Source organism: Nansenia antarctica, assembly GCF_963989245.1.
Source record: "Nansenia antarctica genome assembly, chromosome: 4".
Taxonomy (NCBI): domain Eukaryota; kingdom Metazoa; phylum Chordata; class Actinopteri; order Argentiniformes; family Microstomatidae; genus Nansenia; species Nansenia antarctica.
The window spans coordinates 50,395,848-50,422,785 of NC_137689.1; the positions used below are offsets into that span (position 1 = coordinate 50,395,848).

At 43.5% G+C, this 26,938-nt stretch overlaps 2 protein-coding genes across 2 annotated transcripts in view; one reads left to right on the plus strand and one right to left on the minus strand.

The window, feature by feature from the left end:
* Positions 1-20,978, minus strand: part of cwc27 (CWC27 spliceosome associated cyclophilin) — a 33,402-nt gene extending 12,424 nt beyond the window's left edge. Inside the window, exons 1-11 of the mRNA XM_080529868.1 lie at positions 20,835-20,978; positions 20,293-20,389; positions 19,906-20,018; positions 19,468-19,611; positions 18,990-19,088; positions 18,475-18,578; positions 18,275-18,344; positions 18,047-18,126; positions 17,855-17,891; positions 17,534-17,697; positions 6,726-6,835 (exon numbers count right to left, since the gene is read on the minus strand). Of these exons, the coding sequence (XP_080385994.1) occupies positions 6,726-6,835; positions 17,534-17,697; positions 17,855-17,891; positions 18,047-18,126; positions 18,275-18,344; positions 18,475-18,578; positions 18,990-19,088; positions 19,468-19,611; positions 19,906-20,018; positions 20,293-20,389; positions 20,835-20,876 (1,060 nt within the window). The 5' untranslated portion in view covers positions 20,877-20,978. The remainder of the gene's footprint in view (positions 1-6,725; positions 6,836-17,533; positions 17,698-17,854; positions 17,892-18,046; positions 18,127-18,274; positions 18,345-18,474; positions 18,579-18,989; positions 19,089-19,467; positions 19,612-19,905; positions 20,019-20,292; positions 20,390-20,834) is intronic.
* A 546-nt stretch (positions 20,979-21,524) lies between these two features.
* On the plus strand, positions 21,525-26,472 carry srek1ip1 (SREK1-interacting protein 1). The gene is made up of 5 exons (XM_080530296.1): positions 21,525-21,608; positions 22,138-22,185; positions 22,355-22,513; positions 25,692-25,761; positions 25,858-26,472. The coding sequence occupies exons 1-5, from the start codon at positions 21,596-21,598 to the stop codon at positions 26,030-26,032; spliced, it is 465 nt and encodes a 154-aa protein (XP_080386422.1). The 5' UTR covers positions 21,525-21,595; the 3' UTR covers positions 26,033-26,472.
* The last annotated feature ends 466 nt before the right edge of the window (positions 26,473-26,938 follow it).

Genomic DNA, 26,938 nt, shown 5'->3' on the forward strand with positions numbered 1-26,938 from the left:
CGGAAGTCTGCCCTGCTGCTTGGAGGTGCAAATCTTTTCCTTTGATTTATGGAAGCAAGAAGTGATCTCTTTCCAGATCTCTCCCGTTCACCCCTCGCGCTCTGCCCCTCATAGCAGCCTGGGACTTGCAGGACGCTGAATGATGATGCCCTCGGGTCCTACATGAGGTACACACTTCACCTTCTCCAGCTGTTGTCGCTAAGTACTATCTTTGAGTTTGATGGCCATTCTAACTACATTCCTCCCCCACTCCTGTCACCTGGCCAGAGAGAGCTACAAATCAAGCTGCTGATGTTGTAGCAACGGGGGGGTTGTTGTGGACGACAAAACGCCTCGTCATTTGGGGAAAATGTTTCTTTTTCCCCTTTACCAATCAACGCTTGCTCACGAGGAGTCAACGAGGCCTGGGGCATCAAAGCTGTGTTACTGTCCCTCATCCATCACCTGACCCATCAGAACTAGTTCACCAACACCCACTGGCTCTATCCACCACTGTTATTAGCAAACGATTAATGACTCTGATTCCAGTTGCGAGGGACGCAAGGGCTGTAGATGAACTGTGGCTGTAGCTACTGTACATATTGCCTCCAATACCAGAGGTAAAACTGTCCTAAATAGGATAATAATCACAAGACAACTATTAACTAATAATCACTTGGCCAAATCAAATCCCATTCCTACATATCACACATTTTTGAACGAGGCTAAGTGACTCTTAAATGTTGAATTGAACTCCCTTCGTCAGAAACCTGTGAATTGATATTTTAAGAGAAAAAAAACAAACTTAACTGCAACATATAATCACGAGTCAATTGACATTTCAAAGATCACTCTTTGTTACAATTTTTCTTTCACATCAACAATTTGACTGACAAGGCGCCATTGAAATAAAACACCCTGAGCACACAGGCATAACCTGTATAAATAACTCGGAGTGGTAGAAAGAATGTTGCCACATCATTTAGGGTGGGTATAAAACGGACAGGGTTTTTAGCGTGCCTCTCTTATTTTTGGCTCTCAGAACCAACGGTTATGCCAAGAAAGAGAAAACCAGACTAGAGGAACATGCTATAATTTATGTCTTGAAAATTGAAGAGATGTCTGTCGAAAATAATAACTCAAAAGGTACAAATGTCTCTTTTAGCCCTCATGGTGAATTCTGAGGAGACAATTGGCTTTTCCCCTTGAATAAGATGCCAGATGCCAAGCCAGTGGGCTGCTGTTGTTCGTGCATGGGGGAAGAATGTGTTTGCTTTTGTGACTGAACACAAAGTGTGTGTAGCCTGTGTGTAGCTGTGTGTAGCCAGTGTGTAGCTGTGTGTAGCCTGTGTGTAGCTGTGTGTAGCCTGTGTGTAGCTGTGTGTAGGCTGTGTGTAGCTGTGTGTAGCCTGTGTGTAGCCTGTGTGTAGGTGTGTGTAGCTGTGTGTAGCTGTGTGTAGCCTGTGTGTAGCCTGTGTGTAGGCTGTGTGTAGCTGTGTAGGCTGTGTGTAGGCTGTGTGTAGGCTGTGTGTAGCCTGTGTGTAGCTGTGTGTAGCCTGTGTGTAGGCTGTGTGTAGCTGTGTGTAGCCTGTGTGTAGGCTGTGTGTAGCTGTGTGTAGGCTGTGTGTAGCTGTGTGTAGCCTGTGTGTAGCCTGTGTGTAGCCTGTGTGTAGCTGTGTGTAGCCTGTGTGTAGCCTGTGTGTAGCCTGTGTGTAGCCTGTGTGTAGCCTGTGTGTAGCCTGTGTGTAGCCTGTGTGTAGCTGTGTGTAGCCTGTGTGTAGCTGTGTGTAGCCTGTGTGTAGCCTGTGTGTAGCCTGTGTGTAGCTGTGTGTAGCTGTGTGTAGCTGTGTGTAGCCTGTGTGTAGCCTGTGTGTAGCCTGTGTGTAGCTGTGTGTAGCTGTGTGTAGCTGTGTGTAGCCTGTGTGTAGCTGTGTGTAGCTGTGTGTAGCTGTGTGTAGCCTGTGTGGACATTAGAAGACCAGAAGGAAGGTTCAAGACCTGATAGTAACCAAACCATGAGGCCAATGGCTGTCTGACAGTGTGCCTGTCAAAAATATCAGCCTCTCAAATTAAGGATAATACCTCACCAAGAACAATGAAGACTAAAATCAGAGCATTTAAAATCCAATCCAATACAGGCCTACTTAACATATCATCTCTAAAACAGCATTTTCCTTTAACATCCTTTGAGATAAGGCTTTTGTCAAAATCCTTTTGTAGGTGATACAAAGAAAACAATTAGCGGGTAAAAAGTACCAACCACATATTTTAATATATTCTAACACACTTAGTTAATGATGTGTTGAGGTATAGCTATGGCCTATGTCTAGCATTAGCTGATCCAAATAGATATGCTAGAGCTCCCTTTTCTTGTTTTTTTTTCTGGTATTTTCTTGGAGATGAAGGTGAACATGCCTACTCTAAACGGTCCATGACCTCTCTTGGCCAAGCAGCAGAAGGGGACTCCATCCAAGCACAACATGTGCGCAAGCAGGACTAGAATTCCATCCTCTGCAATTTCATTCTCATAAAAAAAAAATAAGACAAAGACAAATCTAGTGTTCTTTAGTCTTCCCGTGTGTATTTATCAATAGTGTTTTTTGGCAAGCTGAGAAAACAAGCCAGTTTTTTTTCCCAAACCATTTTGTCACACTTTAATTTATCAAAAGCTGTTCAGAAAACACGTCGGAGGGCAAAAAGCTTTGCAAACACACCATACTTCTGCCAACATTCAGAAATTCTAAACTTGTTAGGGTCTAATGGTCCTCTTCAAACCTCATCTCTTTTTGAACATGTAAAAGAACAATACCCCTCTCTTTCCCGCAACAATGTAAGGAATGCCCAAAGTGTATTCAAATGCATGGTCATATATAGTGCCCTCTGTAATTATTGGAACAGTAAAGCATTTTTTCTTCTTTTGGCTCTATATGTTATATGTTTGAAATAAAACTATTACTATGAGATTGAAGTATAGATTGTCAGCTTTTATTTTAGGGGATTTGTGTACATATTGGTTTCATCATTTAGGAACAACAATGCTTTTTGTGAATAGTCTTGCTGTATCAGGGAACCAAAAGTATTGGGACTGATAAATATAATGTCCAAATCATACTCATGTTTAGTATTTTTTGTTACAAATTCTTTAAATGCAACAACTGCCTGAAGTCTGCAACCTATTGACCCCACCAGACGCTGGCTGTGCCAGGCTTGTACTGCAGCCATCTTCAGTTGTTATTTGTTTGAGGTCTTTTTGCCGTAAGTCTAATTTTCAGCAAATTAAATGCATGTTCAAATGGATTTACATCTGGATATTGACTTGACCAGTCAAGAATTTTCCACTTTTTGGCCTTGAAAACCCCCCGAGTTGCTATGGTAGTATGTTTGAGGTTATTGTTTTGCTGTATGATGAAGAGCTGTGCAATGAGATTGGAGGCATTTGCTTGTACTTGAGCGGACAAGATGTTTCTGTACACTTCAGAATTCATTCTGCTGCTGCCGTCAGCAGTTACATCAACAAATAACCATGCATGTCCAAGCCATAACGCCATACTGTATTCCACAGATTAGGTGCTGTGGATCTTGGATAGTTCCTTTTGTCTCTACAAACATTCCACATCATGCTATCAGTCTGATACATGTTCATCTTGGTCTCATCTGTCTAGAACTCACACTAAACTTTCCAGAGAAGGCCACTTAAGCACTTTTTTATTAGCTATACGCTGTCCTGTTTTGGGGGCTAACTAGTGGTTTGCACGTTGCATTGTAGCCTCTGTAGTTCTGTCTTTTGCGGATGGTAGTCTCTAACGCATCCGTGCCGACCTCCTGGAGTGTTCCTGACCTGTTGAACAGTTGTTTAGGTTTTTTTCTTCCAACTGTTGATTTTGATAAGCCTATGGTTTTGGCGGCAGCCCTTTTTCTTTTCTTTTTTTCTTTCTTTCTTTTTTGACCTCATGATGGTTTTCTTGACTTTCATTAACACCTCTTTGGTTCACATGTTGACAGACACCAATAGCTGACTCCAAAAGCAAATGCAAAGCTTAGGATCAACACAAGACATTGACAGCTCTCTTATGCCTGCACAAATGATTAGACAAAACATACCTGACTAATCAGAAACACCAGTCCAACCAATTGTCCCAACACTTTTGGTGCCACGAAATAGGCGGACTATGTATAAAAAGTGTTCTTGTTTCTAAATTGTGAAACCAATACTGATACAAATACCCTCAAATGAAAAGCTGACAATCTGTACTAACCTCATATTAATTGTTCTATTTGAAATGTAATATTTTGGATTATAGAGCCCAAAAAAGTAAAAATCACTCTCCCAATAATTACGAAGGGCACTGTACGTATGGTATTCGAAGGAATGTCTCTGTCTTAATAGCAGATCTGTGAGGTAATCATACAAAACCATTGTACGTACAATGTAATTTAATGTAAGTAATGCCATGGGATTCAATCCAAACCTTATACACTCAGTCCCACAGATGAACAGGGGCCTTCTCTGAGCTGATCAGGTCACAACCAGAGTTCAGATGATCTTTGCTCCCACAGGGTATTCAGTGTAAGAACAACAATATACAACAGCCTCTCCCTGCAAAGCTATATGAAGGTCAAAGGTTTACCAGAGCAAATCTGAAGAGCTTGAGAAACCGTTTGAACAAGATGAAGATGAAGTGAAATAGACGCTCAACTAGTCTTGAGTAAGGTTGATCTAGGTTTCTGCAGTGGAAACAGCAGGTAATCGGTTCTACAATTTTTCACAAAAGTCACTATCCCGAGAGATGAGAGGAAACAACCTCCCACCGTATCACAGTGCATTCTTCTGCCTCAGCTGAGGTTCAGGATTCACAGCATTTAAGCAGATATCCGGCTCCCCTGCGGTGGCCACTGGCCCGTGACATCTAAAGATTCCATCCTACGGAATTAACTTTCAGACATCAATGTAATGAGAGGACCCTTCAAAGGGTCTCCTGTCCTCTCAGCTCAGCAGCCAGAGACACACATAAATGCTTCCTGAACTACCTCGACAACAGGGAGGGTGTAAATGGAAGACAGTAGAGAAGCTAAAGTCAGTGGGGGGGAACTTGGGAGTAAATGTCAGTTAGGTCAGTGGCTACCAAATGTTCATGCTGTGGCCTACACCAACGCTTTTTGTAGTTTTCTTGTGACCCCCCCCCCGACCCACCAAGAAAACAAAAACAATGTTTTCTAGTCGGAATCCAGCCTCAAACTGTGAGACAAACAGAATCAGCTGTAACTCACCATAGGCTGCTGGTCTGCTATTTGGGAGATTAAGTTAAGTTAGAGGCATCATCAGACACTCAGAGACAATAACAGTGTCTGAGAGATGAGAGCAGCTCATGAACTTCAAACCGCCTTGTTGTGACCCCCCCCCCCCCCGAGTTAGATTGGCATAATAGAACCCACAAGACCCCATGGACAATTTGTTTTGTTGCAAAACAATGTAGACACAATCCTGAGCCTTGCGGCCATACTTAACTTACAGCCAAAGTGGTTTTCAAAATTGTTTAAAACTATGTTTCATCATCGACGGGTGTACCGACAAACACTCAGGAGACTGTGGGCGCTATGGGGCTGCGGGGCTGCTCTGTGGTGAGGAGAAAAACAACCAGTCACCCTGGGCCAAGCTGCTAACCAACCACCAACAACAAGAGGTATTTACACTATGGGGGCAACTCAGCAATTTATTCTATTTTTCAGACAAAAATGCAAGACCCTGGGGTTGATAATAGGGGAGGTCTGATGGCTGTCTACATATGTGTACCCTGCAGGAGAATGTGGCATGGACCACCCTCCACCCTGCTCTTGCTTTTCACATATGAGGGAGAGAAATTGAGGCCGAAGCTGAGGTACAGACAATCAGCCACAGAGGTCTGGGCTAGGATCAAACAGAGGTCTGGGCTAGGATCAACCAGAGGCCTGGGCTAGGATCAACCAGAGGCCTGGTCTAGGACCAACCAGAGGTCTGGGCTAGGATCAACCAGAGGCCTGGGCTAGGATCAACCAGAGGCCTGGGCTAGGATCAACCAGAGGCCTGGGCTAGGATCAACCAGAGGTCTGGGCTAGGACCAACCAGAGGTCTGGGCTAGGATCAACCAGAGGCCTGGGCTAGGATCAACCAGAGGCCTGGTCTAGGACCAACCAGAGGTCTGGGCTAGGATCAACCAGAGGCCTGGGCTAGGATCAACCAGAGGCCTGGGCTAGGATCAACCAGAGGCCTGGGCTAGGATCAACCAGAGGTCTGGGCTAGGATCAACCAGAGGTCTGGGCTAGGACCAACCAGAGGTCTGGGCTAGGATCAACCAGAGGCCTGGGCTAGGATCAACCAGAGGTCTGGGCTAGGATCAACCAGAGGTCTGGGCTAGGACCAACCAGAGGTCTGGGCTAGGATCAACCAGAGGCCTGGGCTAGGATCAACCAGAGGTCTGGGCTAGGACCAACCAGAGGTCTGGGCTAGGATCAACCAGAGGCCTGGGCTAGGATCAACCAGAGGCCTGGGCTAGGATCAACCAGAGGCCTGGGCTAGGACCAACCAGAGGTCTGGGCTAGGATCAACCAGAGGTCTGGGCTAGGACCAACCAGAGGTCTGGGCTAGGATCAACCAGAGGCCTGGGCTAGGATCAACCAGAGGTCTGGGCTAGGATCAACCACACATAGAAGTATTTTAGCTAACGGGGTATACATATTTAACAGAGACGGTAATGGAGGCAGTGACATACCCTCATTGTCTGCTTCCTCCTCTGCTGGGGGTTTGAGGCTGTCCTCTTTTCTCTGCTTGATGGCCTGTAGATCCTTCTTCAACTGACGAGACTCTTTACGCAGTTCCTCACTGTGGGGGGAGCAGAGGAGAACTGAATCAGGAACACAGAGAATGAAAGCATCCACGTACACAACAAAACCAAAGTTATCTGAATTGAATGGTATCATTTCTCTATACAATAAGATGGATATGAGCAAAGGCTACAATGATGGGACAGAGTGTGAATCTCCATATCTGGTCGCATTGCTAATTCATCAGCATGTGCTCTCATGTCCTCTAGTCGATTATTATTCACACTAAACTTTCCAGAGAAGAAAAGAAAAAACACAGAACAGTTAAGTGTTTTTGTTCCGGACCTTGAAAAACAAATACTTATTGTTCCAACGACTCCACCGCCTCTCACAACCTAATGAGCCTAACATGGGGAATATGTGTGTGTTGGAGCATTCATAAAACATGCATAAAACACACAACGATCATAGGCAGCACTTCCATACATGTGTCAGGGGGAAATATGTACATTAAAAGCGAGTTTTTCTCTAATAAATCGAGTGGCGCCTTATTAGAACGAGTGTTCACCCCAGCTTCCAGGCAGGCCAGGGTTCTGGCAACACTAGAAGGGATGTTGTGGTTGAGCGGCTACAACACAGGCCTATAAAACTCAAGCAGAGAAAAGTCCATATCTTTCTGCGTAACAAGTTACTGATCCTTAGTGTGGTGGTGTAGCAAATGAACTAAATTAAGTGCTAGAGAGGGCGGAAACTGCTCTCAAACTGGCTCCAATTTGTTCCCAGTTAAAAAAAATGCATGTCCCATTGTGGCTGTAGTCATACCTTCGGTTTAAAAACAAAACAAAACAAAAAAATTATAATATTGCTCTCCTTATCGTAATTATTTCCCCCCAAGTACATTTATATCAATGTTTATTCTATAGACTGCTACTCCGCATACCTAATAAAACAAGTACTACGTCTTCAGAGGGTCTCAAATATGTTTTATTTTTATGGAGCCTATGAACCTGAAATGATGGGGGTATTTCACTCAAAATGTGCTAGAGTGGAGACACTTTCTAGGACCTTTTCAGCCAAGATAGACAGCCAACAATACTCCAAGATAATACACAGGACAAGATTGTGACATAAGCTGTGGTAATATTGGATCTATAAAAATTTACCGAAAATCTGTGAAAATGTTTGTTGAAAAACAATGTGCTACGATGGCAGAAACAGTGATGCGGTAACGTCCAAGTCACAACAAAAACTTTCCCCACATACTCTAATACATCTAATACGTTAGCTAAATAAACACAATTGAAACACTCTTGCCTGTAATACAGCTCTTCCTGTCATCAGTTTGTCATCTATCTTCCAGCGGCACCAGATTAAACACTGAAGGCACTTGTGGTGTCCAGCCCTCCCTGACGAAACCTTTAACCAGCTGATAAGGGCAGGCCAAGGCAGATCCTGGCTTCCTGGGTGTGAGGTGAGGTCCCTGTTGGCACGGCGCCCGAAAGCCCAAGCTTCAGGAAGGCTGGAGAGGAAGTCTGCACCAAGTGCCAACAATCCTCCTCATACTGTTCTCCTTTAACATGATTGAGACCGCTGCCAGTTACCGAGCAGGTATCTTATGTTAGGAAATAATAATATTTTCATACGGCCTGACAGCTCTGTTTTGGTCCCATTCTCTCGCGGAGCCACAAAGCACAGGTAAGCTGCAGAGCCTGGGCCCCTGGCCCAGAAACACGTGAAGCATCTCCAGACGAAACAATGGCTGCCTTTGTTTCTAACATCTGCTTCTCTGAACCGACACACGTTTTTTTTCTCTCTCTCTCCCTCTCTCTGCACCTTTTATCCCTCCCTCCGTACCTCTCCAGCTTTTCCTCCAGCCCTCCTCTCTGAGAGGGAAAAAATTTGAGGCATCAAACCGAGGAGGGATGTCTGATGTGTTGACCTTGTAAGAGCCTCGGTAAAATTAATTATTGTGGTTGACTTGATATTGTGTCTCTTCCATGTCCACGGCTTCCCTGCTGTTTGTGGGGGCCTAAGGTATGAGCTATGAGAGATCCAGAGGCATGTTTTTTTTTTTTTCTCTCTTCCTCTCCTGTCCTGCAGAGAGACTGTCATAGCGGGTTACAGAGAAAGTTCTCAGAAGAAGAGGTGGTAGACAGAAGCAGCCTGGGCCACGGCTGGAGACCTCTGAAGATGGTCGCCTGCTCAGCCCCCCCCCCCCCCCCGTCTTAAAGCCTGGACGGCAGGCTCATTTCCTGAGCCATCGAGCTTGTTTTGGGGAAGACAAGCAAAATAAGGTCATCCATGTTGTCTCAAGGAGCATTAGGAACTCCGTCTCACATACGGGGGAAACACGCTACTTCAATGTTTTAATCAATGTCATGATACTGAAGAGATATTCTGGGACATTAATTAATGAGTGTCTATATTCATTCTGCCTGTGGGTATAATCCATCCTGTTATCAGTAAAACTGTACAAGACACAGCGAAAAGGAGACGCTACCAAAAGCAACAGACTTCTGATGTTTTATGAGACTCCTCTCATCTCCCAGGAACTAGACGTCCACTTCTGAGAGACCAACTTGTTGAAAACGTTCAACTCTATTTGACTCTCTGAGCCATCGAGTTGTTGTTACCATAACGACAGCTCGAGCTCATTATCAGTACAGAGATCTTTGGGTTTCAAACGTATCTAGACAGACCCTATATATTCTACAGAGGGAGGGGGGGGGGGGGGGACAACTTTTGACTGAGTGATCATTTTCTGCTTGCCTTGACATGCTGCCATTTGCAAAACAAGAAAGACATATCCACGGCAACAGCCAAACAATCGGCTCGGCGGTCTCAGTGCCAATAAAGGAGAGGAGCCAGAGAAGACGGGAAAAGACCCAGCAACACCTGTTAATGCACTCCTTGAGGCTCAGCAAATTCCTCCCAAAGCCCTCACATCGCAACGCCACAAATTCTTTTGTTTCAACACACAGGTAACATCTCTCCCCCCGACTGGCTGCATAGAGGAAAAATATCACATTTCAAATCACAGTTTTGGACCAGACTGATCACAGATAACACTGACAAGTCCTCTGCAAAGAAACCAAAAATGGTATGGTAGTCCAAAAACATTTGCTGGGGAGAGTATTTTGAAGAGAAGCAGATATCATGAAAGTTCACGCCTATGGTGAAGGCAGTAATAATTCTTAATTATGGTTTTTAAAACGGAAAATGCTCCCAAAAATAGAGCTGCTAAAGATTGAAAAAAGTGCTCAAGTCCACCCATATGGTTAAAAATAACAAAGCACAAGCAAGGTGTGCCCCACTTCTAGGCGAAGGTGAGGTAGGTATTCATAGCCAAGCCAAAACGAGGAATAACACTTCATTCAATAACTGTGAATACAGTGCCCTTGTGTTAGCGGGTGGATCTCAGCCTTTGAGTATGTGTTAATGAGAGAATGCTTTGAAGGAGCGCCAGAGTGTGCCCTCTGTCTCTGACTCTCCCTCCCTCCCTCCTTCCCTCCCTCCCTCCTATCCATCAGCCGGGGGGGAAGACACATCCATCCATCCCCTCCACCCCCTCCATCCATCCCCAGCACAATGACAGCCATTCAACAGGCCCTCTCCACCTGCCAGCAGGGAAGGGGACTGTCATCTCAGAAAACTAGAAGAAGAAAAAGCAAAGACTCTCAGATGTGGTCCAGGGGTGCCAGACAGACAGCCCCGGCATACGCTAGGCTATATACATTAGGAATCCTCCTCTGAGCAGAGGAAAAGCTTTTCGTCACTCCCCGGCGGCTCTCGTCTCTAAGGGGCTGCCAGCGATTGTCGCTCATTCAGACAATTCAAATAAGCGAAACCCAGGGAGCTGTGGATGATTTACTTTTCATAAAGAAAGCACACAAAGTGGACTGGCTACGGACCAACCACTCTCATGAATCAGTGCCCCGCGTTTAACCCTCCAACGCCCGGCAGAGCTCTCAGACAGCCAGAAGGACTCAACTCTCCTAGGCCAGCAATGAGGCCTCTACGGCTCGTCTCTGAGTTTAACCAATTTGGACGTTAAGCCTGCTGCCTTTCTGTGTCTCCCAGGTTCCTCTACAGACCGAGAGTTTTTCTTCTTCGTCGTCTTCTTCACCTTGTTTAGTTATGTTACTGTGTTGCTGACGGAGACACTTAGTCTCGAGACAGAAGTTCAGTGGAAGTTAGATTTGAAACAAAACACATATCCCTCTATCAGAAGCAAATCAGCTGCCGTGTGGTCAGCACAGACTTCAAGTATGAAACGTTGATGAGCCAAACATCATGACTGTGTCTCCTATCCAGGGCATCTCCACTGACGGCTCTAGTGATTCAGAGAGGATACCAGCTTCTGTCTGCGAGTGTGTGGACCGAGACAACAGTGGAATCCAGCCACATTAAAACCACTCTTATGACTGCGATGGATGAATGTGCTGAAATAACAAGATGGCTGGTTGAACTCCCCTCGAGGGGCACTCCATGGCTTGGTCAATAGCCAAGGAGCTGGAGCGGAGGAATCCGACCGCAACACAGGAATTTGCATGACTTTGCAGACTGATCTGGACCGTCCACCACATTATCCAGGCAGCAGAGTGAGGTTCCTCGGTCTGACATGGTCTATCTGACAGGGTAATGAGAGGGCAGGATTGGCTGGTTGACTTGGCCAACTGGTGGCTGCCCAGGTACAGTAGGACTAGGAAACACAACTCTAGTGGTACCCTTCAACAAACTACAAATGGTTGCTATTTCTTCAGGATCAAGACACTCCATATTTGAATGGTACAAACTTTTCAACGAAGCACAAGTTTAAAGTTGTGATGGACAGGACTACAGGTGAGGTTTCCCTTTGAGATATAGTTCTTATACAGGTTTACAAAAAATAAACACTTACAGGGGATACTATTTCATCTCAAATGGGTATCAAAAGATGATAAACCACATAGATCTCTATGGTAAACAATACCACCATCCAACTGAATTCCGGCAGGTTTTTCATTCCTCTCAGCCAATGAAACACATATAAATTCTAACACGTCGGAATCTAGAGCTGCTTCCCTAGAGAGAGTGGCCCATACAGGGTAGACATGCTACAGCGGGCCAGAGATCCCTAAACCTGGCAGTTCCAAAACACACACAGCCCTGCTGCCAAGAACTGGATTATCTCTTGCGGTTTTCCACAAAAAAAAGTAGCCAATGCTTTGCTGATCTCTACGACCTTTCCTTGAGAGAGCACTGGAATATGACCGATGACAAGAGACAGGTGCAACCAATTACCCCACGGTGACAGTGTCCAGGGGACGGCCACTTGGGCAGGAGGTGTCTGGTGTCCCACTTACATGCCGTTTCCATTGTTCACAGGGCTGAAGGAATGTCTGCTGAAACCACAACGCACGCTTCCTTTGTTCTCAGAAGAAGCCCATAGTGACGGTCTGGCTTTAACCTATGAACTGACTGATATGTGGCCTTTGACTCACTCAACCAGATGGTCACCTGGACCAAACTGAATGGACAGTGTGAGGTGAATGTTAACAACGTTACATAGGAATAATCGGTGGAAAAGTACTGTATGGGGTTGAGTGGTTTGTGTTGTTACATTAGTGTATAACGCAAACCACTCGACTCCGTTACTATGCAATTAAAAAGCAATTACAATTGTACATTGTTTTGTTTATTTAAAAAAATAGAATAGAGTAATTACTACACAGGTATAGGGGCAACTTAAACTGTGAATAAAAGGTAATACATAGCATAGCATAAATTACACTTTCACCAAGGCCATACCACAACTACACTCCTTCAGTTCAACCCCTGGTCAATTTAACATTTCTGAAGGCTACAGCTCCATGACAACAACCAGGGAGTCAATTTTGGCCACATTAAACATAGCAGACCACAATATGACGCACCTTTGGGACCCAAAGCCTAATAAAACGGAGGAAAGTTTGAGAAATGTGTGTGGAGAGAGTAGAGATTGCCAAGTGTGCACAAGTACGGTATCAGCAAGGCCATAGTAGCAGACGTCCAAGAAGAGTGAAGGCTTCCAAGTCTGCCCACACACCAAGACCACCTCTGATATTCCTCACCAGACCCTGCCCCCCTAGTTCCTAACCACCATATCTTGTAGTTAGAAACAACACATTCATGACATCATCTAGAAGGACATCATCAGATATTCCTCTGGCGACAACAAGACTACTAACATAGGCACACTGTGAGGAGCAGGGTGCCGTACGTAAGAAAATCAACTCTATATCCTGGCCCCACGTGGTCATTAGAACCCTATGATCAAACTACTCCTCAATAATCCATTCACTGTTCATCAAGTCACTAGGTGGCCGTACTAAAAAAAGGGAAATATTTAGCAATAGTCCGAAGGAACTCACAAGTTCATGAGAGGATTGTTCTAAATGTAGGGGGCGAGGGTTCGGGATATGGATGGGGTAAGGGTTTATGATTGAGTGCTAAAAAAAATGTAATTTGTGTCTAGAAAGTGCCTCTCTAGCTGGGCCATGGTTAGGACTACAGAGGGAGGAAAGAGCAGGAGAGCCAGGGGCCTGCTGGCAGAGGCCGTTAACGCTGTGTCCCAGAGCCATATGGAAGCGTTTTGCTTCTCCAGTCATGCCCCGTCGGGTTTAAAAGTGGCGGCTACCACATGCACTGCTTTCGGGACTCACTTTCAACGGGGTCTTTTTCAAATCAACCCCCTCAAAGAGTCCCTGGACACTTCAAACAGGAGGAAACCTGACTTCATCAATAGTGATGTGATGAAGTGTTTATCTGTCTGGGTAGTGCATTATACTCTAGGTACGACAAATGGGATTGATGTCACTACCTGTATCCGAATCAGGATATACAGCTTGATATACTACTAATATGGATAATGATGTGAGAAATACATAAAGGCCTGATAAGACAAATAAATAAATATATATTTCTCATCATCACTCAGTGTTTCCTCTATATGCATTTATTCGTGGCGGGCCGCCACGAATGAATTTCCTCCGCCACTAATTGATTCAGACAGTCCACTTTGATTCAGGCTGCGCAGAAAGGCAGCGAGTTATTATGACCGGAGAACAGAAAAAAAGTAGATTGAAGCTAGATTTAGGCCGCTTCCAGACCAACATTTCGTTACGATTTAGGGCGTAGTTATTTACAATATGTTACAATGTTGCAATTAACCTCGTCGTTTGTGTTCGCACTGCAATCGAGACTGAATCGCTCTCAACAGGCGCGCGGCGCGAGGCGACGCGCTTTCAAAACAGTTTTGTGATTGGTCCGAACTTAGCGGGACATTTGGATTTCTCTTTTAGCCCGTCGCCGGTGCCTTTTTTCCCGTATCCTAATCGAAAATGCAACATCATCAGCGACGACTGTGGGTTATTGCATTTACTGCTGTTCTCTGGTTCATGTTCTTATACCAGTGCTCAGTATAGAGTATTTTAAATGAACATTCGTAATGTATGTCTCTGATGTTCATGGTCAATTAAATCAGCCTATTTTGTGAAACAAATAATGTTCCCGCTAATGGGTTAACCGAGCATTCTCGCACCTAACGTGCAAGCACCTAGCTTCGAACTATTCATAGCAATAAGCGCGGGGCAAAAATAATCTATTGCCTCTAAAATCACCACGAACAGAACGGGGGAGGTACGGGTAAGCAGGTCTCATGTTGGTGTCCTCAAAGGTAAGAGTTGGTTTTCTTTAACTCAACTGATAGCATTACCTTGCTGTTGTTGTTTACCGAATGCTCCATCTGACTGTCACACTGTGATTTTACTTGTGTAAACAGTTAATGAGTAACGTTAGACGGTTTTGTGCGTGTACTCTCATGTAGGCCTACTTCGTATTGATCTTTCTGTGTGTGTGTGTGTGTAATGCGCGTTCCGTATGTTCCGCTGCAGCTGTAGGATATATTGCTATTTGATCACCTTCTATATAAAATCACCTGCTCGGCTTTAATGACTTAACCGCTATTTAAGAAATTATAATTGTTGCCACCCTCTAGTTTTTGGTGAAACTACGTCCTTGTTTTGAGCGCCAGTGCGCGTTTTATGCGCGTGCACGCAGAAAAAAAAAGACAACCGCTCCGCCACTAATGTGAAAAATCCTGGAGGAAACACTGTCACTTATAATAACCAGATGATGTGGTAATCAGAGGAGAATAATATGAGAAGTGTATGGCACGATACTCTGGTAATATAAAGCATTTAACACTGTATCCCTTCAGTTCCACATATTTGGGAGAGCCTGCAAAGTGTATCACTCTCTCTCGGACAGAACCAATTGACTGTTGTTAAATCCAAGAATTGTGAATTTACATTAGGTGAAAATATCACTTCTAAAAAGTCTTATGCTGCTGAGGAAAATGGAATGCTGCACAACAATGGGAAACACTTGCCTGCCAATAGAGTAAAGACGTTGATGTGACAACTAATTGGGTTTCAACGAGATTCGTAATTGTCAAGTTTGTCTACTCAGACTTGACTTTGACAGGAAGGATGTAGTCACTGTTTTACCACCTCACCTGAAGCCTGCTGTGGGGAGAAACACCACACCACACAACACACACACACACACACACACACAAGGAGAAGACTGTCCTTCAGTTGTGTCCCCTACAATTGAGCATAAAGAAATTACAATAGAGGGCCAAGCAATCAAAAAGCACTTGTATCTTCTTGAGACAGTATCGCAGAGAGAAAGAGAGAGAGAAAGCGAGGAAGAGGGGGAAAAAAGGGCCAGAGAGACAGACAGACAGAAAGACCCAGAAAGGGTGAGACAGAGACCCAGAGACAGACAAGACAATCGGAGCCCTGTAGTAGAACACTTCTCAGATCTCCTCCTCTCCTCCTCTCTCTCCCAGGTGACCAGACACCAGCCCTTGCTCCTCTCCTTGCCTACAGAGCAGTTGAAAGCCCAGGCCAAACGCTGGTGGGAGAGGGGAGGCTCAGCCTCCAACAATGCCCCCTTTGTCCTGTACCAACACTGTACCTACCAGCCTACTCTTTGATTCTCTGCCAAGACAAACCACTGTGTTGGGTTACAGTTCTTGTAGCCAAACAATCTGCGCTTGTGTTTAATATACTACAGTCTGTCTGCATTGGGCAGGCTGTCAATCACAGCACAACAGCTGACTGGGGCCCAGTCCTTATCCTATTAGCTTTAATGAGAGAAGGGTGTGTTGATTATGAGGGGTAAAATAACACACAGTCAGATAACAACATGATTTATGATAAGGCTACTGTGGGAGAGTAGCATGGGGACAGGAGGTATGAACTAGGACTAGGACTGAGAATGTGATTTTTCTACCTGTAGAAAATGTTCACCCGATCCGAAACTTGAGATAAATGCTGCATTTAAGACAAGCTAAGGAAGCTACAAAGCTACGGAAGAACAACGTCGTTGCCAAAGTGCTTTGTATGATTAACACCTATGATCTCACTATCTTTTTTTTTTTATTGCTTTTCCAATCTGATGGAGTTCGAGGAACAGACAATAATGGAGTTGAGATGAAGTCACGGGGGGGGTGCCCTGGATGCTGACATTACAGTATGTTAACACCAATAACACAAGTTCACTCCCGGGTTCAACCCAATTTCCATCACTGCCTTACCAAACTCTAGCCCTCACTCTCACCCTAACCATCATTGTAACCCTCCCAGTCACTGATCTTAGACAATGGATTGAAGTTTGGGATGGATCTATCTGCCTGTCCATATCACTATCTGCCTCGGTCTAACTCTCTCTTTCAGTGTCTCTCCCAGTCCTTTTCCCCCTCTCTCTTTCTCTCTGTCTTAGGCCAATCCCCCCCCCCCCCCCCCCTCGCTCTTTTCTCAGGCAAAGTTGGCATAGGGCTGCTGTTTGCCTCTACCACAGCAGAGTAAGTCATTTGGTTTGGGCGCCAGCATTTCTCTTTCACCTAGCAGGACCTGGCTGGGTCCATTGAAGTCGGTCCAGAGGGCTTGAGGTGGGTGTTAGGAGCAGCAGCAGGGGGAGTTCTGCTTGGCTGACTGTGTCACTAGGCCTTATCAACACCCTGGCATCAGTGAGACCCACTCCTAGGCAGCGGTCAAGAAAAGTCATCACCATAAACATTGTAATGTTTTATCTCTACGTGGCAGTCAGTCAAGTAAACGTTAAAGCAGTTACAGCTGATACACATATAAACTGTCTGTCAACTAATTATAGATATTTTACAAACTGTTTACAAACTATGCATTAACTATGCATTGTAATGTTACTCATTATTGCAAAGCTGCTGAAACTCACTACAGTACCTCTATATAAGATTATTTCAGTTTGAAAAACTCAAAATGTATTTCCATCTACCTGTGAACCTAGCTGTTGACAAGAAGGAAATTCAGCTGAGCTGGGTTAGTGTGGCATCTCTTGTACTTGATCGACTGCCCTGACACAGCTCAACATCGCCTCCCCCAGGTCAATCTACCTTATTACATCCACGATAGCTTTTCACAGACTCAACAGAAACCTCAGACACCAAGGTGTCAATGGACAAATATAATACTCTACAGCCATCAGTAAAGGGGACCTAAGCATCTCACAAGCACACAAATAAAGGGGGGGGGGGGTGCTAAAGAGTGGATAAAGGATAAATGGCATGACTGTTTTCAGTGACTGACTTAATTTATACAAGCCTGCCACCTGTTGGAAAACTGAAGAAAACAGGAGATTAGCCACTGGTCCACAGACTGGGTGGAGTAAATTTGTGCAAATCTAATTCTACCTGCGATTGGGCTTCTTTCCTCTCTCCTCCTCGCTGGGTTCTGTCTTTCCCTCCGGCTTGCCTTTCTTTAGCTTTTTAGAGATACGCTCCCTCATCTCCGCCCTCTCATCAGAGTCATACTCTTCATCCGCCTCCATGTCCCCTTCGGCTTCATCATCCTCATCCTGGACAGAAAACACAAATGAAAGGAGAGATGCTTTTCAGAGATGTTTTTTCTGAGACGCTTTTCGAGATGTGTTTCAATGATGAAGTAGTGACTGTGTCTTATGGGTTCACGGAATGAACTGAATGGATAAACACCAAAGGGGTATTGGAGCATACCTCTGCTGCATCTCCAGTCGCACCCTTGTCTTTTTCCCTTTCAACACAGAATAAATATGAATCAGTGTCAACCATTAGCATACCAAGGCAATAAAACGCAGTGTGATGAATGCCCAGTTGTTGAAATGCATTAGCTACAGCAATAGGCCTACATGAGGAAAACAACATGGGAATGACTGCGTGTCAGTGTACCTGCTTACAACAGGGACAGAGCTCAACCTCGGATCATCCTTCAGCAAGTCATGACTGCTTTTGCTTTTTCCTTTCAGTGTCTGCATACACAAAGACAATGAAGGAATTCATTTGACATGGATTTTTAAGAATCAAGACAATAATGAGGAGGAGACATTAAGTAAGGAGACAGTAAGTCGGATCACGCATGGTTGAAATAAATAAATAAGCTGAAAATAAAAACGTTACCTGGCTGACTTGATTCACCATCTCCTCCTCTTCCTCGGCCTCCTCGCCAAACGACAACAGACTGAAGTTCCTAACAAAACAAATAAGGCATTTGTCCATAGCTACCACATCTACACCTTGGCCACAGAGACTATGTGATAGTGATTTTAACAAATAAGAGTGAAGGGCAGAAAAGGAGATGGGGTGAATGAAAGCCTTACTTTGTTGCTTTGGACTGAGACTTCTTCCCCTCCTCTTTGTCTTTGTCCTTTTTGCTTTTTTTGGTTTCACGCGGAATGATGTCATCAAATGGAGAATGTAACACCTATGGAGATGCGATGACTTTAGGCACCGATGTGTAAACACAACTGCAGTGTGTGTAAGACAAAGTCAGTTTTACTCATGTCATGTTCTTAAACTACAGATTGTTGTTACAGCTTTCAAATGATATGTCATACATTGAAATCGGAAACAAATTGAAGGCGACATGAGTATTTGAATGTTGCTACCGCTGAAATCACAATCCTGACAAAAAGCTGCTCAAAGATTTTTTTCTTTTTCACACCTTAACACAGCTAGGTAATGGGCGGTAACAATAGCTGGTTAACCCCACCCCCAACCACTCCCCCTCTAGATTGACAGCTGTAAGCTATCAATATCTGTCAGTGTTAGTCACTGGGTCAGATAGCTATAGCTAACATTATTACCTAGCAAGGTATTACCTAACAGAACATACCTCAGTGCTTCTGATCTTGTGTGGATTCAGAGGTCTCTCTTCATTATTACATTCCACCTCAGCTAATCTGAGCATGTTGTAAACTGTATCGCCTGTCACCTGTATTGGATAGAGAAGATAATACATTTTCTTATGTTGAGAGGTTAGCTCAAAGACTTCCTACTTGTCATAAATGGCTTTTGTCTCTGATTGTGAATCGAACACCAAAGCTCCACTGTAAAGCAGCATTGCAATTGTTTAGCCATGTTCAACAGTGCGCCACCATGGTCATAGATGCATGCATAGATTAACTAACTATTTGTCCAGGGGGGTATTTCATCAATCGCTAAAGGAAATCCAGGCTTATTTTTGATCTTGCAAGACTTATCAAAATAAAGCCAGATTATTTGATAAGTGAAACTTATCAATATAAGCCTGGATTTTCCTTTAGCAAAGTTGATAGAATACCCCCCTGGTTTCCTCTGGAATCTAGGCCTACCTTGCCAAATATGGTGTGTTTGTTGTTGAGCTCATCAGCTCTGCCCAAGGTGAAGAAGAACTGGCTTCCATTGTCATGAGGCCCCGAGTTCGCCATGGCAACCAAACCTCTCCTGTTGAAACGCAATCTGGAGTGGAATTCATCCTGATAGTCGGGAGCCAAAATAAGAATCCAAACAAAAATCAGCTAAACCATTTTATCAACAGCAATGGTTAGACACTTAGACACACGTACATGATCAAAGAATCCAGAGTGAAATAAATGGGTTTGCTGGCTACGAATGTTTGAAGAGTGACTATTTATGAACACATTATGATATTGACAGTAGTATACACAGGTCTCTCTGTATGTGCTGTTGCATCCTCTAAATCACTCAGGTAGCCTATTTGATAGAAATTAACCATAAACAATGAAGTCGTGGAGGCAGTGAAACCTAACCTTGAATGGACGTCCGTAGATGGACTCTCCTCCCGTCCCTGTGCCGGTGGGATCTCCCCCTTGGACAATGAATTCTGGGACCACGCGATGGAACACTGTACCATCGTAGTAACCTGGGAACAACAGCAGAGTATATCCAAAAATTATTAGTATTGTTCCATCACACATTCCACAATACTAAACTGTATTCAGTAAGTTATTCCCCTCTATGTTAGTGACTAATGCCAAATCCATTTTAAGTTTCAAAAATATGAAGAACATTAAGAGGAGTTATGTGAAGTTAAAAGGCTCAAGTTATCAAATGATAACAAGTGTGTGATGGTTGCATTTCCAGCTGGATAACATATGCCCCCCCGCCCCCACCCACCCACAAACACACACACTTACTTTCCATACAAAGCTGAACAAAGTTTCTACAGGCCTTAGGAGCCTCCTTGGACCACAGCTCAATGTCAATGTCCCCTGCAGAGGTCTTTAACAGGGCCTTAGGAAAAAGTACAATAAATGCATTGAAGTTGATAGTCATGAGTAGGCCTATGTAGCTGTTCTCACTCGGACGATGTGGGTAAACAGATCAATGGAATTGTGAGGACAGCCCTCGTTGTAGCCCTGATCAGGGCGAGTATTGATGAGTGATTAGTGGTAGGTAGTGAGAATATGGCTAAATATCAAAACCCTCACTGGCTATTCAGCATTGAAGCATCTAATTTGAAACGTACAGTTGAATGAATAGCAATTAGTGAGCGGGCGTAACGTGACTGGATGTACATGACATAGATGGTCATAAACAAGCATAGCCATAACAGCTCTCAAGTAGATTCGTTATTTCATGAAAATATTATTGAGTATAAATTGTTCTAATCAAAGCCAAACCTCAGCAAGGTAGAGTTGAAACAATCTGTGAGCTTAGCAAGCAAGCTAGCACTCACCTTTCCATTTGTTGGTGGTTCTTGAATGTAAATGTTACTCATTTCGTCGTTGAGATAAACGCATGAATAGAGACAGAAAATTCGTTATTATTCTATTTTCAGCAGGTAAACAGAGAAAGATATCTATCTTTCAAACACCACTGATTACTTGTGTTGCTTACTGACAACCACCATGTTGTTTAGAAACATGCGGAATTGCGTCTGCTTTGTTTACTTCTAATGAAAGGGGGTTCACGGTTTTGGCCCCAGATAATATTTTCAAGCAATGACCGTTTGGAGAGTGATACGTATTCGTATTGAAGAGGTTACAAATATGTATGTAAATACATGTGTTGTTATTTCTCAAATATAAGAAAATCTTGATGTAGAGTATTATGATTATCTCAAAACATCCCTAAAACGTGTCGTTTGGTTTGGCTCCCCAGTTCTGTGTTACATTTGAACTAACCCGTAGAGAACATGATATAGATGCTTTAGCTGAACTGAAGTACATTTATGGTGATAAAAGCCCCATGCAGGAATATATACTGGTAGTAAAATAAAAATAAAAACGCATGCAACTTCTTACAATACATCGATTTATATTCCTTAAAGTGTGTTTGTAGTAACCTACAGATGGATCTGCTGATAAATCCGTGAATGTTTCCTAGTCGGGGCTATTTTGTTGAGCGGACTCAGTAAGAAGTTTCGAAACGAGTTTGGAGTTGGGCTAGTTGGCTACCAAGCATCACATCAAGAGCTGTGTGTTTCAGAGTGTGGTAATGGCTGCACCAGGTATGTATTCACATTTATAGCAAAAACTCCTCATTTATTATTGTTCCATTGTTGTTGGAGTGGGTTTGGTATATGCTTTTAGTTGAACTAATTATACGCTATCTAGCTAGCTTAGTACTCCACGCAGACGTGGAGCACTTTCTTTGTATCACTGATACTGTTTACCAGCATAATTTTAGTTGCTAAATGTTTACTTCGGACTTTCGGTAATAAAGATTCAGTCAGAAATCAACTAGCTGTGAACAGCTGTGAACAGCCCTCGGCTGCATCGTCAGTCGGCCAGTCCCAGTAACGTCAGGCCTCATTCCATCACGAATGATACTTTTCCTTGGTTTAGTTTGTGTTGTTGTACTGTGCAGCTGGTACAATACACAGTGTGATGACCTCAAAGAGATTCCTATGAGTCAGGTTGGTGTGGATAGTGTATGATCAACCTTTTTTCTCAAAATGTTCAGCTATGTGGATGTTGTCCGTGTGAATTCAAGTTCAGTAACTTGTCAAGACATTAACTTTGATATCAATCTTGCAGGTCCCAATAAGGACAACATCAGAGCTGGGTGCAAGAAATGTGGCTACCGTAAGGATTTATTACCATTGCTTAAACTGTCCTATCCCGTCACCTTTGTTCGTATACAAATGGATTGACATTATAAAGACAGCATGGATTATTATATTCTCTGTGTCAGATGATCTAGATTCTAGGTCATGTAATAGTGGGCCACTTCCTTCCCTTATCTTTGCTTTAGCGGGCCACTTGACGTTCGAGTGTCGGAACTTTGTGCGAGTGGATCCTCGGAAGGACATTGTTCTGGATGTGAGCAGTACCAGCAGTGAAGAGAGTACGGAGGATGAGCAGGAGGATCTTGCCAATGAAAAGCTGGGCCGTGGTAGCCAGCAGTCTAAAGGTCAGTACAATGGACTGGTGGTCCAGTTCTGCTGAATGACTATGCTCATCTATGACTGATCTAGCACTGCAAGGAGACTCGGTTATGACACTTACATGACGGAGTAGATGCTAGTCATTAACCAATCACTTAACCAGTCGCTTCCATTGACTGTGTTGCCCTCACTTTTGGTGCTTTTCCACTACAAGGCTGACCCGGCTCGACCCAGGCTGGCCTGCTTCTTTGGCGCTTTTCCATTTGTCGGCCTGGGTCGGGTCGGTTCTTTAGCTACCCTTCGTGAGCAGGAACCATAGGGCCGAAGGGTACCTTTTTGCCAGGCTGCGTGTGACGTGTGACGCTGCACACCGTTGATTGGTCAATGGAAATCGTCATCCCATGTTCATAGATTTCATCACTAACCGCCATTTTTAAATACCACAACAGATTTCGCTCTAGGAAAATGTCACTTACTGTTTCTGTAATAACGTATTAATAAAGATTTGAATTTGTATTATCTTAGTTTAATGTCATTTCAATGCATCATATAACTTTTATTTACAACTAGCATAACAAAAAAATCGCTATTATGGCGATGTGCTGTGCCTATGCTGTTCCTCAGTCCAGCGCTTCATCATCCCCCTTCTAAAACTGCCATCTCCCCTTTCCATCCCTTATGTCATTTTATCAATGAACATTGTATTAATGTTATTTCAACATTTAAGTCTCTTTCACACATAGTTCCCTGTAACTTCAATGGAATCCCAAGCTGTGCCGTCCAAGCATTTTCGCCGTTCACTCATGAGTCAAATGCCGGTAGATTCGCGTCTTGTTGGCGTTTCCCTGGTTGCGGGATCTAAACTACTAGAACTGAAATCGGCAGGTAACAGGCACGTAACATCCATATGCTGTATATATAAATAAATATATTTGACTACCAGCAAGACACCGGAGCACTCTATAAACGCGGAGATTGTATGAGCCCCGCGTCAGTCAGCCTTTTCGTAGAAATACATCGCTTCCCAATCCCTGGTTGCGAGATCTAAACTACAAATCTACTAGAACTGAAAGCGGCAAGTAGGCTAACAGGCACGTAACATCCATATGCTGTATAAATTAGGGATGTCCCGATCCCATTTTTTCACTACCGATACCGATACCTGGGCTTCAGGTATCTGCGATACCGATATCAATCCGATATTTGTATTTATTGTTTTACTCCTGAATAATAACAAATACTTCCCCAGTATATAGTCCACAACAACAGTTGGCTATTAAAGACTGCCAGCCTTTATTCAAGCAACAAAAACAGTACTCTGCAGTACTCAGTGACTAACTGGTTTAAAGTTAAAACTATTTAAACTGCAGCATTCAGCATTGTAAAAAAAAAAGAGTTACTGTCTGATTTCTAGTTTTAGTGCCTTCATGTTTTTATTCTATTTATCTTCTCTTACAAATGGCAAATCAATTATAGCACCCTTTTTAAAAGTGTAGCCTAGTGACGCTGCTGGTGAGACCAGAAACCAGTCCCAGAATCAAAGGGCTGTATGTAAAACAATATCTGCTTTTCGTGTTTTTCATAACAGGCAACTTGGAAGTTTTAAAGTACCACTCGATATAATATACAACAGTTTAACGATCACTAAATACTTATAATCTGTGGGTTGGATTCACTGTTGCCAGAGGCTAAAGGTAAGTGATACCTGGCTTGTAAACATAGTGTAGCAACCCTGTTCATTAATGTTCATTAATGCTTGAGTTCATGTTCATGTTCGCACTGTTACTGTGTTGTGTGCCAATGCACCCCTGTGATTGGTGGAGGTCACGGGGGGGGGCGGGTGCTGTGTGTGTGGTTGAGACCGTTGGGAGAGAGAGCTCCGGTGAACTAAGAAAGTTGTGTATGAGATAGTTTACAATTAAACGCACAGATTACATGAGAGAAGCTATCTGTCATTATTTCAACCACTGTCCAAGTGGGGACATTACAATACTTTCGTTTTAGCACGAAACGTTAGCCGCTAGCAGCGTTTTTAGCAGTCACCATTCTTGAGCAAAACATTGATACAAACAAACATTCAAATACTCGTGTCGTCTTGATTTTTTTTCCGATTTCAATGTATGATGCATCATTTGAAAGCTTACCATCTGTAGTTTCAGACTATGTAAACAAACGAAAAATTACGTAAGCAAATGGTTTATGATTTCACCAGCTAGCATCATGACATTGTCAGACTCATTACACACTGGTAGCTACTAACCAACTCTCATGCCCGTGACCACTGACTACTACTGTTGTCATCACGTGAGTGACACGCCGGATCGCGAGCCCCAGATCGGTGCCTATTTTTTTTCTGGTGCGATCTGCGATCCAGCATTCTGGACCGATATCGCGCCGATATCCGCGATCTTTATTTATGGAAGTGTCCGGTTGCTGGAGGAACCAGGACGCCGGCTACACTGCACAGTTTAGCCCGAAATAGAGAGAGTGCTTTACACCCCCAGAAGATATGCTTTTAACCGTAAACTCAATGAACCTGGAGTTCACCCGCTGCTGCTCGCAGCACCGCGCCAGCTGGATGAAACTCCCGTTGACAGCGGGGGGAGAGAAACGTTTTAACAGGGAATTCGCTCCGCGCTGTGTCGACCGTGATAGGAGTGTAGTATCGACACCATTCAAATGGTTTTGGATTCCCTGTCCTCTCCCCTATCCGGACACGTTTTAATTGTTATCCTAACCCACGGTAAACCACAGTTATTAACCCGCAAAGGGTGCCTCCGGGTACCGTGTTTGTCCTTGAATAACACGGCACACAATGATACTACAGTTCATAAAGCAGACAAGTGAAGGCAGTGGTTTTAAGGGTTCAAAAAACATGACTTTATTATGTGTACATAGCTTCCTCTCTCTCTTTCTCTCCAAAAAACCACGGTTAATAATATACCACATGCCGAGGAAAAAGTATACGATAGCTTCAAGTTCCTCCATGTTGCTATTGTTGTGGCTGTGTTGTGTCTCGTGAAAATATACGTCACCACCATGGCTCGCTTTTATGACGCGTAACTCCGCCTACTATCTCCTACTCCTCCTACTCGTTCCTGGTCTCTTGTGTATAGTGGAAAACCAGAACCGGCCGATAGTGGAAAAGCGCCATTTCACTAAAGAGATTTCTGTCCTGACTGTTTTGTTTTTCATTTGTCATAGGTTCCCAGGATGATGCTAAAAAAGAAAAACACAAAAAGAAGAAAAGTAAAGACAGAAAATCAAGAAAGAGGTATTTGTTTTTTAGTCTTAAAGTCATTGGATGTTCCTGAGACTGCAGTAGGAGGCTAACGTTTATTGCAATATCATTTTGCTGTGTTTCATGCAGGTCCTTTTCCTCAAGTGATGAAGAGGAGAGCAAGAAGAGAAAAAAACATAAGAGCCACAAGAAAAAAGACAAAAAGGAAAAGAAAGAACATGGGAAAAGTCACAAGAAGAAGCAGAAAAAGAAACACGAATCTTCCTCATCTGACAGCTCCAGTGGTTCCTCAGACACTGATTGAGGAGATCAACCATTTAGGACCAGATTTATTAACAGTTTGCACCTGTTTTAATATTCCTTTTACATTCATTTGTATAGCCTTTTACACAGTATTCCCTCTGAGAAGTAATAGTTGTAAAGGTGCAAACTCTTAATAAAGTCTGTCTGTGATGTCTGATTTTTTTTGTAACAGAAGGACCATTCATGAACCTCCCTCTGCTCTCAAGAGTACAATTAATCAATATACTCAAATGTACTGTTACTGCGACTATGACATCGCTGAAAAGTGTTTTGAGCCATTTGTTATTGAAAGAAATTGTTTATCAATGCTTCGAGTCACCGAAGGGCAAAGGCAGATTTACAAAAGAAATTCCCTCTGTATTTTTTCACTTTTTGGGGAAATGGGTGTCTAGCCTCCTGAATCATGTCAACTGTTTTGTTTAAAACTGTAATAAAAAATGACATTCCTATGTGTGATGTCTCTGCTCTCCAGTATGTATTTGAAATGTTAGTAGTTAATAGTTTCATTTAATTAATAGTGATTCACACAAATGTACCATTTATTTTGTGCATAAGTGATAATTATCCATCAGTTTGTCCAATGCATAGGAATTGGAGTGTGGTTTAACAAAACTTTATTTTGACACAATAGAAATCGGCACACTGGTACCCATTACCTCTGTATCTTCATATGCAATTACATTTTAATTGTAATGTTCCTGCAAAACTATTCTCTAACCAGCAACAATAAAGCATATCTGGATGGATTTCCAAAGAGCACCTGTCTGCATTCAACACTGAGCTAGCTAAGATGATGAGCTTGGACTGGTGAAAGCCACACAGTCATTTTCCTCTTCTGCCTATCCATGTACCGGTAAGTGTTAGATCAGGTTCAGTTATCATATTATAAGGGTTGTGTGATATTATC

Coding starts and splice junctions, on each gene's coding strand:
- srek1ip1 (XM_080530296.1), top strand. Junction 22,186..22,354: donor GTGCAAGAAATGTGGCTACC/GTAAGGATTTAT, acceptor TCTTTGCTTTAG/CGGGCCACTTGACGTTCGAG. Junction 25,762..25,857: donor GACAGAAAATCAAGAAAGAG/GTATTTGTTTTT, acceptor TGTTTCATGCAG/GTCCTTTTCCTCAAGTGATG.